General features: G+C 44.1%; 1 protein-coding gene across 1 annotated transcript in view; it reads left to right on the top strand.

The window, feature by feature from the left end:
* The window catches only part of LOC113214388 (myrosinase 1-like), a 28,898-nt gene extending 19,328 nt beyond the window's left edge, over window positions 1-9,570 (top strand). The window contains exons 4-11 of the mRNA XM_052272617.1: window positions 726-860; window positions 1,326-1,451; window positions 2,609-2,783; window positions 3,197-3,433; window positions 6,000-6,157; window positions 6,671-6,808; window positions 7,321-7,430; window positions 8,630-9,570. Of these exons, the coding sequence (XP_052128577.1) occupies window positions 726-860; window positions 1,326-1,451; window positions 2,609-2,783; window positions 3,197-3,433; window positions 6,000-6,157; window positions 6,671-6,808; window positions 7,321-7,430; window positions 8,630-8,846 (1,296 nt within the window). The 3' untranslated portion in view covers window positions 8,847-9,570. The remainder of the gene's footprint in view (window positions 1-725; window positions 861-1,325; window positions 1,452-2,608; window positions 2,784-3,196; window positions 3,434-5,999; window positions 6,158-6,670; window positions 6,809-7,320; window positions 7,431-8,629) is intronic.
* Window positions 9,571-12,508: the final 2,938 nt, after the last annotated feature.

Genomic DNA, 12,508 nt, shown 5'->3' with positions numbered 1-12,508 from the left:
CACGTTTTCTAAGCAGAAGGGTGGGTTGTAGTCGCGGTGCTTCACCGTTACATCCCCTTCTCGTGTCTACGGGGCAAACGCAAAGACGACGGGTTTAAGCAGGCCGAAGGCCCGCTTCATCATTCGATCATTTTCTTTAGCAAATCGCGTGACAGAAATGGTCGGGCCGCAGGCCCGCCCATCGCCGCCGGCAGGCCGAGCAGGCCCGGCCCCTGCCGAAATGAGTTGCCGGCGGAGCGAAGCGGAGCTGGCAACTATGTTTGGCGGAAGGGCGGGCCTGCTTGTTGTCCTTGTACGTAGCTTCAGCCACCCACACGTTGGCCAACGTGTTGTTCTTATCACAAAGAACCATTTCCAGGTGCAGCCCATCGCTTGTTAACCCCCTAGCCCTCAAAAATCGAAAATTAAAATGCACACAATATCTATTATAAATTTTTTATGGCCCCGTGCGAGTATGCAACCCGCCCTCACGCCTGCACATAGTACAGTAGCACGACGGCCGGCGTAAGTGGGCCACCCCGCATGTTCAAAATTCCAGATCTACCAGGGAGTAAAATAACTATTATTTTTACCTGGCATGGCTATGGTGTACACACAATGCTAAAAATATATTTCTGAAGCTTTGGGTAAAAAGGCATGTGAGACGAAGATATACGGTTGTGATGATGACTTTGAGTTTACTTGTGGTTCACCGATGTTTTACTCTGTTTTGTTTCACTTTACAGTTTACTTCGCACCGTTTCTCAATAGCGTGGTCTCGTGTTCTCCCCACTGGTGGTGTAGATAATATCAACGAGAAAGGTGTTAAGTTCTACAAAGATTATATTGATGAAGTAATTAAGAACGGTATGGTGCCGATGGTAAGGCTTGCCTAAAATACTTTTTCAATCGTGATATGATATGTTGTGTACCTAAGACTTAACATTTAAGACCTAGACATGGGCATTTAGACATGTGAAAGAATCAAACTGAATTGATAAGATCTTTGTAAAAACAACTCCAAAAATGTTTTAGCGGGTGGGGTTGAAATGGGACGAAGGGAGTTCTCTCGGGTTCAACATCATACTCACACTAAGTGTATTTGGTTTAAACACTTAAAACTAACCTTCAAACAGGTTTATATTTTTAATGCCCTGGCAAGTGTAGCTTCACAAACCAGGAAAGAACACCAGATTGTATAAGGTTTTATGAACATGCGTGTAGGCTTGTTGACCGTTCCTGACAACTGACAATTATTACGAGTTGTGATCTACGCTGTCATAACATTGTGAACAATTCGTTAGATGTTGTTCGGTTTATCATTAACAACCTATGTTTATCTGTAGGTCACCATGCTGCATTTTGACCAGCCATACGTGGTGGAGGATGTAACAGGAGGCTGGGGCTCTCCTGAGATGATTGACAGATACGTTGAGTATGCCGACTTCTTATTCAAAACTTTCGGAGAAAAGGTGAGGACGAGGATACACTCAAGGTTTCCATGGACTTATTGCTACTAACTCATGAAATTTCGCATGTTTTAAGCTAATATCGTATTTTATTTGTTGCTTTTTGTCACTTTTAGTAACTAACATCACGCTATATTTTAATTTGAACTGGCTGGAACATGCATTTAGAATCACTTAGGAGAATTTACAATTAAGTACTAAGAGCTTACAGGAGAGTGTACGACTAGTAGGCTAGTAAAAACTAAAACAAGACATTTGTCCGATATATTTCGGAAGTTATTGCAGGATTGTGTAGTTACTGCGCTCTCACACTTGTTTTAGGCTTGAGTACGGTTATTGCGCGATTTTGCGCTGTTAGTACAACTTAATAGGCTATTAGTACAGGCCTAGATGGTCTAGTTAAGTTACAAAATATGTTATTTTCTCTTTGACGCAGATGTTCAGAAGAAAGTAGCATGAAAGGCCTGGGTCATTTAGAGTGAAGAAAAGATCAATACCATTGATTGACACTAAGTGCCCTTTTTTTAAAAAAGGAACAAGGTGTTTGTGCCCAAGATTGCAATATTTACTTCATACTCCCTTTGTTTTAAATGGAGAGAAACACTTTTTGGGTCAGTTACCAGGACAGTAAACACGGAGTTCGTGGCGGGGCGATGGCGGGGTGGGTCCGGACAACGTCGTAGACCTATGTGCTTCCAAAGATGTGGGGTTTGGTTTTCAAATCAGAACAACAGTGAAACAAAAATTTAATTTGAAATCCTTTTTCTTCTTCTTGTTTTGCTGATTCATGGACCTGAGTCAAACACCAAAACCTATAAAGAAAACTATGTTGTTACACAGATCCGCTATAAACTCTGTGTTTATACAGAACTACTACGAACGAGTGTTGAAGGGAGCCAGCCGCAAGGTTTTAGTTGTCAGCTTCGGATCCTTTTTTTGTGCGCATTATGTGCATTACGTTGTAGTACTTGCAATCTTGTGCTTACTTGTTGTTGTTTTTTTTTTCAGTACTCTCAAGCACAACCAAGTTTGTTAATTTATACTTTGGCTGTCCGACATTATATGTCCGCAGATATACAATCTCATGAGATTCAACAGAGTGCCCGGTTTTAAGCGTCGGATGACGACTGCTTATTAAGACATTTAATACCAATTTTCAGGTGAAGTATTGGAACACTATCAATGAGCCCAACATGTATTGCCATTACTTTCGCAACAAGAAGAACACGACGAATCCTCAAGAAGAGCCATACTACCCGTGTATGCACAACATTATTATAGCGCACGCGAAGACCTATCGGCTTTACAAGAACAAGTATCAAGCAAAGCAAAAAGGTATGTATTCTTAGCTATGCGCACTCTCATTTCTTTACGGATGCGCTACCTTTATAATACGGAGATTTTTTTCCCAATCTTCATACGGATTACGAATCTTCTGTAATACGGTTAAAATCATCCGTCATACGAATAATTTCATCCATATTAGAAACGTGCAGCATGGACTAAATTCATCGTAACTTACGGATCAAGCAATAGTTGTAATACGGATGAAATTATCCATATAACGGATGACTTTAACCGTATTACAGTTGATTTGTGATGCGTATTACGATTGCACAATGTTGTCCGTATTACGGAGGTAGCGCATCCGTAGGGAAATGAGAGTGCGTATCGATGCGCAGAGGCCATCCATGTTTCATAAACATAGTTGCATTCTACTTGTGTGTTCTTATACTTGACTTCTTCAGGAAAAGTGGGTACGTCTGTGGTGATGTGGCCAGCAACACCAAAGACTACGCGGTCAGAGGATGTGATGGCGTCCGAAACATTCAATCAGTTGTTTGCTGGCACACTTGTCCACCCGCTTGTGTTCGGGGACTATCATCCTTTGTTGCGTTATCTTGTGGATAAGCACGATGCCGAGGAGGGCGTTACTACACCTCGCCTGCCGGAGTTGACTACCGAAGAAAAACAGTTACTCGCGGGTTTGTATTAAATATGGCTCGTGTTCAACTGACTACCATTGCATGCGATTCACGCCGTGTCCCAGACTGTGAGATACTGGATGAAGTATGTGGGTCTCTCACCCAGAAAAATGGTTTCTTGATTCAAGTGCACGCTGACACAAGATGAAATTCATCCTTGAAACAAGCCAATTTTGTCTTTGGAATAAGATTTTTCTCTTATTCGAAGGAAAATAGCAGCTTTCTTCAAGAGTAAATTTGATCTTGTGTCAGCGTGCACTTGACATAAAGGAAAAATTGACTTGAAACAAGAAACGATTTCTCTGGGTGTTGAAAGTCAAAGTTTTATGACTTAAAGACTTGCAAATAAGACGGTAGATGCACGCACAACCCGGTATAGTTGACCGAAGCCTGAGCGGAGCGAGTGCACTCGCAAAAATGTTTTCTTGCCCCAATATCAAAAATATTCTTGACTCAATTTTACTTGGGATGAGAATAATTTTCTTGAGTGAAGACGATTTTTCTCGTTCGAAGAAACATGGTTTTATTCCCACAAGAAGAAGATATCCTTGATACATTCTGCTTAGCCCAAGAAAATAATATGCTGGTGCGAAGAAACATGTAACTGGGCCGGGCGGGCGTGGGTGCGGGGTGGACGGGCGGATTAGGGTGGAGCGCGCGGGAGGACCGGGCTACCTGAGGTACAAAGGCAGCGCTGGAGACACGGTCACGCATGTGGCTTCATAGCTAAAAAAAAAAAAAAAAAAAAAAAAAAACAAACGGTTACTGCTTACGCTTTAGCGCTGAGTTGACACGAGCAGGGTTCGAATCCCGGCAGTGCCAAATGAAGGCATAAGTTGCATTAAGGAGAATCGGACCAGCTATCACTACCGTCTTAACCCACTGTGAGACAGAGTTCAAGACTGTCTCCGGGGGCACTATTTCACTTATTACAGCCAAGACTAAATATTCTTGGGATAAGAAAATAATTCTTGAAGTAAGATTGTTATGGAGGATTGACACATCAAACAAATTTCTTGGGCCGAGAATACGAATTCTTGTAGAAGTGACAAGAATAAAATATTCTTGGCTCAAGTAGATTTCGGTTGCGGCAAGAAAACATTTTTGTGAGTGTGGCATTGTGCATACCTTCTTTACTTCAACTTCAGCGCAGCTGTCGTATGCTGCCCGTGGCGGTTCACTAGCCGGGCGAGCCACCGGTAGCTCGAAAGCCGCGTGTTTAAAGGGGCCTGCTTAGACTCAAGTGCATGTGATAACTTGTCAGGGCAGTTACACACTGTTTAAAGAGCCATAACGCCGAGCCTAACGCGAGCCAGGTGGCCGTTATTCCTCTGAGTTTTCATAGTGCAACACCTTATAACGTGGGGGGACTACAGTCCTTAGTTTCCTCGAAGAGGTACTTTTTTAAACGGACCCGTTTCTGCCAGACAGGGGGGAGGTGCGACATGGTTTAACACCATACCTGTTGCATTTTCGGCCGCATCTGGGTAACGTTCACCAGTCAACAGAACACCGAGAGGGCCACCACTCGCGTAATCATATATATTTGATGGTATTGGAGCCTAAAATTCATCAACATTCACGTGTAATCACTCAAAATTGACGTGTAATCCCTGTTATCACGCAATCTTGTGTACATTCTCAATCGAAGTGGTGGCCCCCTCGCAGAACACCCTGACTACTTGGCTCCCCGCGCCAAAAAAAATTCGTCAGTACTTAAAAACTGCACACCGCATCGATTTCAGACTAAAGGTGTATTGAAAGCATAAATGGACGCTAATATTGCCGTTGGCGCCGGTGTGCGCACATGAACAAGCCCATCTTCGCCTCCAACTGGGCGATGCAGCCCTTCTCGGTGTGAAGGATTATTCTGTATCGGGTCGGTCTGCAACTGTAAAAAAATGCTAGTTACTCTTAAATGATGCCGTCAGTGGTTGACCTTAAAACCTTTAAGACCTTTAGTCTTAAATCGATGCGGGGAGTGGTTTTACTGTACTGACCATTTTCTAAAACTCTTCATTTCACAAGTCTGCCCCCTTAAACTAAAGGTACCTAATAAACAAAGATAGCACCCAAAAAGGTGCATACACAAAGGCCACATTCCCTAACCCGTGGGTTCGTTTCGCAGTTAACAAGTATTGTTAACGTTTTTACTACCCATAACTGTGCTGACGTTTCTGACCCGTTCACCTTTTCCAACTTGTGGTAACTCGCTTTTGCTTACGACTACTTTTTACTTTTTTCTAAGCGGACAACGATATTTGGGCATTAAAGGGACGTGTTTTTACTGTTTGCTATTCTTCGACTTGTGAAGTAACTTGGAATTGGAAATAAAGTACTTTTGTCAACTTCGGAATCGGAATTATGTGCTTGTGTTTTCAATTGAGCGGGTATGGCCTTAAATTTTAGCCCGACTCTGCATTGATTACAGTAGCCTAGGGCGGGCCAAAATTATAGGCCATGCCCGCCCAATCGAAGAGACTAATGTGTGCACGCCAGTTTTACACTGAAGGATTGTTTGTGTTCTCTGCCTTTCTAAATAAGAGCATGTGTTTTTCCTTGAAAGGGGGAACCACCGACTTCATAGCTCTAAATGTGTACAGTAAGTGTACAGCCAGCTACAACCACAATCAAACATCTAGTGCCCAGGAATCTGTTCTCCTGGGTCCTGTAATGAGAGACATGCCCTTCGTCGAGGTTACCGGCATTGGCGACTTTAGTGCGGTATGATAACCCCGTTTTTTACTCTCTATTTTCAACGGTTCAATACGTAAATGTCCTTCTGTCTCAGCGAAAGCGGTCAGATGGTGTTTGCTAATGTTACTTTCAGCCAGGAGAAAGAAAAAGCAGTAGCAACCATCAAATCAGGGACCACTTACAAATATGGTCGAGGCAACATTAACGTATTTGTGACCATAATTATAACTTTGGGTGATTGTAGCGTAGACCATGTTTTAAGGAAGTCCCTGAACTAACCAGCACTGATACATGAACTGTGATAACGTTAAAAAAGAGTGCGCCCACACGTTTTATTGCCATACCCCTGAAGTACCGCTCTTTTGAACATGATAACTTTTACTCGATAAAATGCGATGGAATAAGTAGGGAGAAATTATCACCAAACAAAATATAACTTTTTGACGCAAGGAGTATTTGTTGCCTCTAACTTTAGAAAAGACATTTAAAATTAGCCGAAGTAAAATTTAACATTGTGTGACTTATTTTCATGACGTCTAGACCGAAGAGTCTCTAATGCAGGATGCTCTCATGTGGACGTGGAGCAATTACCACACTCCAATCATCATCTCCGAGAACGGCTACGGTGACTCCCAGCATCTAGGAGTGAAGGATACCGCCCGGGCTGCATATTTAAGTGTAAGCCCAGTGTTCTAGTGTGGTCGACGATCTCTTTTTCATTGCTTGCCTTCAAATTACAAGGGTCACCTAGGTAACGATTATAGGATGACCTTGAATTTGATCATACCGTCCAAATCCAACAGTTAAACTGTGCTATACTTGTAAGTGTGGAACAAACTTTTCCGCACTTGCAACAGTGAAACAACGATGTCTTTCTGTTTCAAAAGTGGCAATTGCCGTACTTCTAGGGCATATTCTGACTTTTAGAAGCGTACGACCTACGCTGCAACACTGAATAAACGCCCCCAAAGTATTGGAAGTCCAACGTTTGCAACAGTAGGTCAGCGTTGTCTGGCGCAAGTGTGTGAGTGTGTGTTCCACACTTGCAAGGAGAAGCGAAGAGAGGAATTTTCCTCCACACATGCAAGTGTAGAAAAGACCCACTGTTGGATCTCCAGAGTATCTCTTATACGCCTCAGCCGCCCCCCACCGCCTCATCATTTTCAGTCTAATGATGACCTCTTTTCCAGGTAAACCTCCGTACACTAGCACGCACCATTAAAGAATACGACGTAGAGGTTCTTGCATACTATGTATGGGCCTTAATGGATGTTTGGGAGTTTACCGCGGGTTACCTTGAGTAAGTATGAGATTTCTGCATCGGAAAAATGAGAAGCACGTTGCCTAAGGTGAACCAAATTTTTTAATTTAGAAGAGTTTTGACAAAACTTTGTTAATGGGACACCATGGACCATGGGGAGGTCCAGTTTACCATGAACAAGCAGTCATAAATCCTTTCTAAAGCTAAAAAAGCTTGTTGCTGTTGAGGCGGCAAGCAACTGCCTCTAGCATCGCGTGTACAGCGGCCAGAAAATCGTCGGGATAAAAGTTAATGAAAATCAGTCGAAATTCGGCGGGAAACGCAAGGGATCAATCCTACATAGTCAAATAATCGTTGTTCTCTGCTAGATATCGTAAGCAAGAAATGAAAAGGCCGAGTTGTTAGAAATCAAGAATCTAGGTAATCATGTGTACACATCAAAAGAGAGTAGTGACGCGATCGGGAATTATCTGAAAACAATTAGGCCTATTGCTTACGGAGAAAATCCGAAGGGACCATGCTTAAAGTCAAACTTTGCAGAGAAAATCTGGTTATTACCGCCACCGACAAATCAAATCCCACATTTGTCGGTGATAGCCCATGCTGAAAAATAATCACGGTTTTTGCTCCAAAAGCTCAATAACTCATTTAACAACAAAACCAGTTTTTTAGCCCGCCCTTCTGCTTTTAAAGAAGCATTAAAGCGGGCTTATGCAACAGAGGTGTACATGCGAGGCAGAATTCTGCCTCGCGCTGCCTCGCAGCCGATATTCCCTTGCCTCGCGCCTGCCTCGCCTCGCGCTCGCCAGCCGAAGTTCTGCGAGCCTCGCCCCGGACCTTCGAGACTCGCAATGTGCGAGGCAGGCGGTGCCTCGCAGAGCGGAGCTGGAGATGACCAATGACCATCTACACCTTTCCCGCCCAGCTAACGGCGCTGCCATTGGCTGGCCACGCTAAAACGATGGTCTCAGCGAGTGGCGCATGGTGCGCGAGACACGGTGACTCGCGCTGCCTCGCAGCAAGGCTGCCTCGCGCAGTCCAGCCCCAAATACATCCGAAGATGGAAGCCATTGCCCGAAGCGGCTGCCCCGCGGCCGATTCTGCGAAACAGCGCGAGGCAGAAGTCTGCCTCGCATGCACTCCTCTGATAAACACATTACCACGAACCTCTATTTTCGCAAGCCTTCTGCCTGAAAATTAATCAAAATACTGTCCTCTGATTTTATTGTACGTTGCAGGCGACCTTTTGGACTTATTCACGTCGACTACGAGAACGGAAGTCTAAACCGCACGCTTAAGGACTCAGCTAAATTCTTTATAGAATTAGGCACATCAGGGATAGTGCCATCTGTTCCTGCACCAGAAAATGGGGGCATATCTTCAAGCAGTACTTCAGTCACAGCAACTGGATTGCTTCTTTCAGCCCTGTGGTTAGCAATACGGCCGATGACTTGACCTTCTAGATGTCTTACTTACCAGCCAAGTCCACTCAAAAAATTGTCCTCTTGAAAAACAAGCTAATCGTTTCCTCAAATGATTCATCTGAAGAATATACTATATTATAGAATATTATCTGGCAATGCGATTTCCTCTAATGTAGTATACTATTGTTTACCCAAGGAGGAATGGAAAGTCATCTTGACATCAGGTTGACATCATTTCATGGTCAGCATGAAAAAGTCACAATGACCTCAAAATGGTCCCCTAAATTGACATCAACCTGCACTACATATGGCATCAGTTGGACCTAAATCTGACCTCAGTCATATTGACATCAAAATGACTCACAGTGCCCCGGATTATTGACACTAAAATGACTTGAAATGACTTCTACTATTCCCGAGAGAGGAATGGGACCATTGCTCTAAGAAATTTGCAGGGAAAATATATGTAATCTTTCAAATATCAGAATTATGTTTGTCAAACTTTCTTGTAAGTCAACAAAAAATAGAACCGTTTACAAAGCTTTGAAACGCGTAACACAAAATAATAAAAAGAAGGTGGCTGAGCAAGAGCAGCCTATTACTCCCGTGATCTAATATGTTTTGTGTCTGCTTGTCTTTCTGTATGCACAATAACTCGAACAGATTGAGCTTGTATATGTTTTTATGTGAATGTACAGTTGACTGAAGCCCAATGTGCTTTTGATCTCCAAATAAATCTGATTTAACTACCCTAAGGTTAAAATTTGTTCTTACATTTCATAGTACATCCAATCGATAATTAAATAAGTGCTTAGTAGGAAACAAAAAGTGGGATACAATTCACCTGTCATTTAACAGAGGTGCGTATGTCACTGATTTTTCAAAAATCACTTTTTTACACTATGTACTTAAACAGGTCCTGCATCACATGCAGAAGAGAAATATTGAAAACTCACAATTGAATAGGCTTGGATGCAATGGTAAAATATGCGTATGTCACAAGTCATCTGACAAAATATACGTATGTCAATGACATACGCACATTTGACTAGATTTTTGCTGACATGCGCACATTTTGTCAGATGACAGTGACATACGCTCATTTGTCCGATGGAATTTCTGTTGACATACGCTTGTTGGTCAGATGACACTGACATGCGCACAATTTAAATGACTTTCATTGAATAACTTTGTAGAATTAAGTTTGCATGCTGACATTTGTCTCCAAGCTACTCGGGTGCTCCGACATTAGCATGAGGCAAATCTATCAGAAATAAGGTACAGACTAATTGGCTGAGCGATTAGCGAAGCTAATTACTCCAATGATGATCAAAAAGTTTCGCGTCTCTCTGTGTGTTTGTCTGTCATCACGATAACTCAACCAGCAGGCCCGCCCTTCCGCCAAACGGAATTGCCAGCACCACTTCGCTGCGCCGGCAACTCCGTTCGGCAGGGGCCGGGCCTGCTTGGCCTGCCGGCGGCGATTGTCGGGTCTGGCGATTTACTGAAGTGCATAATTAAATAAATAATGTGACCGCGGTAAATCACTTTGCACATTTGAGTAAACTAACGCGTCCGGTGGGGGGCCTGCGGCCCTAGGAATTTGCTCCTTGGACATGACAAAAGACTGTAACGGGGCAACACCGTGACTACAACCGCACCCTTCTGCTTTGCTTAAGAATTAAAAAAAAGAACCCGCGCAGATTGTATGTTATAGATTGTATATTGTGTGTCAAACAGTCTTAAAACTTGACGTTTTGCAATAGCTTTCAATGTATCCACCTCTACCTCTAGCTCCTGAACGGTCAAAGATACGGTAAATCGAAGGGTAGCATCTCACTCAGAATGTGCTGTTTGGGGGGGGGGGACTTCCTCTGACATTTTACGATTGAACGCCTCCTTGTACGTCTTCATGTGCAACTTGGTCATTTTCACCGTATTTTCGTCGAAAAAAACACTCTAGCGCCTAAACGGTTCAAGATAGAGGCAAACAAACGAAATTTTAGCCCGCAAGGGCTTTACTTTCACGAGTTATTCCTAAGGGAACCATAAAAAATAATTAATTTTCTTCTTTTTGGACCAACCCCTATTTCTTTGTTACCCCCTTTCACCCCCTTAGGGCAGGGGTAGTTGCCAGGCTTTGCACCAGGCGTTTCGTTGTCCAGGAGGGACCCCTAAGATACCCTGAAATTTGCACGGAGGGGCTCACAAGCGCAACCGATCGCAACCACAACGGGTCGCAAGCGCAACGGCTCGCAAGCGCAACTGGGTCACAAGCGCAGCGTACAAGCTCGCAATTACTTAGGAAGATGATTTTAAGTACTTGCTAACAAAATAATTAGTATAACTTACTAAATTTGTGAGTATTACGTGCAATTTGTGAGTATTACTGCTGTATAAGCAAGTTCATTGTGTATTTGCAAAATGTCAGTAACGGGCTGAGAGTGTGATTTGTACTCGCAGAAGTGTGTGTACTCCGCAGATTTTGTGCATTCGGTTACGTCAATTCGTCGCCGTTCTGTACAACTCTGGTTGCGTTTCTCCGAGAAAGGTTTCTCTGAAAGTGAGGCGACCGATACATAACCTCTGCGAGCTTGTACTTTGTGTTAACAACTCGTGTTGTTTCACTTGGTACACATGACACAGCAGCGAATAGTGCCCGAAATTAGCACTTACTTCGCTGGGGTTGGGTTAGCTCGTTCGGCATAGCGCCGCACACATTTACATCAAAGCAAGGAGAAATGTTAATCTCCGCTCCTTTCAACGTTGCCGCTGATCACCGAATCGTAACCTTTCCCGGAGAAACGCAACCAGAGTTGCACAGAACGGCGACGATTTGAAGTAACCGAATGCACAAAATCTGCGGAGTACACACACTTCTGCGAGTACAAATCACTTGCGTCGAAATGTACGGTGAGTGCACCGCGGGCGCCGCCGCCGCCGGACACCATTTCCCGACTTCCAGCTCACTTCAACACCATTAATAATTATTTATTTACCGCAAGAGTAATCGCTGCCGCGCCAACGCGGGCGCAGTGCGTGTGTCAAAACGTTTGAAAGTGTCTGAGAGGTATTACATTCTACACGAGAAGTCGTGCGAGAAGTGCACATCGACAGCGACCAAAGGCTTGGTTGATTTCTCATCCAGAGCGCGCTCTCCGCTCCCGCTCCTGGCTTCCTTTATAGTCGATGCCGTCTAACAGGCGGCTCCCCGCGGTTGCGCTTGTGACCCGTTGCGCTTGCGACCCGTTGCGGTTGTGGCCCGTTGCGATTGTGACCCGTTGCGCTTGTGCTTGTGACCCAGTTGCGCTTGCGAGCCGTTGCGCTTGCGACCCGTTGCGGTTGCGATCGGTTGCGCTTGTGAGCTACGTCGAAATTTGCACACCTCTAGCTCAGACACAAAAACGAATTGAGCTAGCGACCTGGGATTTTCAGGGTCGTTTTGTGTCATCAAAAGAAAGATCGACTTCGAAGAAGAGCATTCTAGTCGGATTCTAGCTCAAAAATTGGATTTAAAAAAAATCAAAAACCACAGGTCCCACAAATAATGTTTCTTCTGTCCGTTTGGCTCTATCTTTGCGATACCCGACTCGCGTGTCAGCGCCGCAGGCCTAGGTAGATGTATGCCAGGCGCGTCGCAGCGCAACAGTGTTTCGTGAGATATCGCGAAGCCTGTTCCGCGAGACGTGGTCT

This window comes from Frankliniella occidentalis, unplaced genomic scaffold (assembly GCF_000697945.3).
Source record: "Frankliniella occidentalis isolate FOCC.00 unplaced genomic scaffold, Focc_3.1 Scaffold214, whole genome shotgun sequence".
In the NCBI taxonomy this organism is placed as follows: Eukaryota; Metazoa; Arthropoda; class Insecta; order Thysanoptera; family Thripidae; genus Frankliniella; species Frankliniella occidentalis.
Note: the sequence above shows the minus strand (reverse complement) of the source record. Positions and strands in the feature narration are given on the sequence as shown.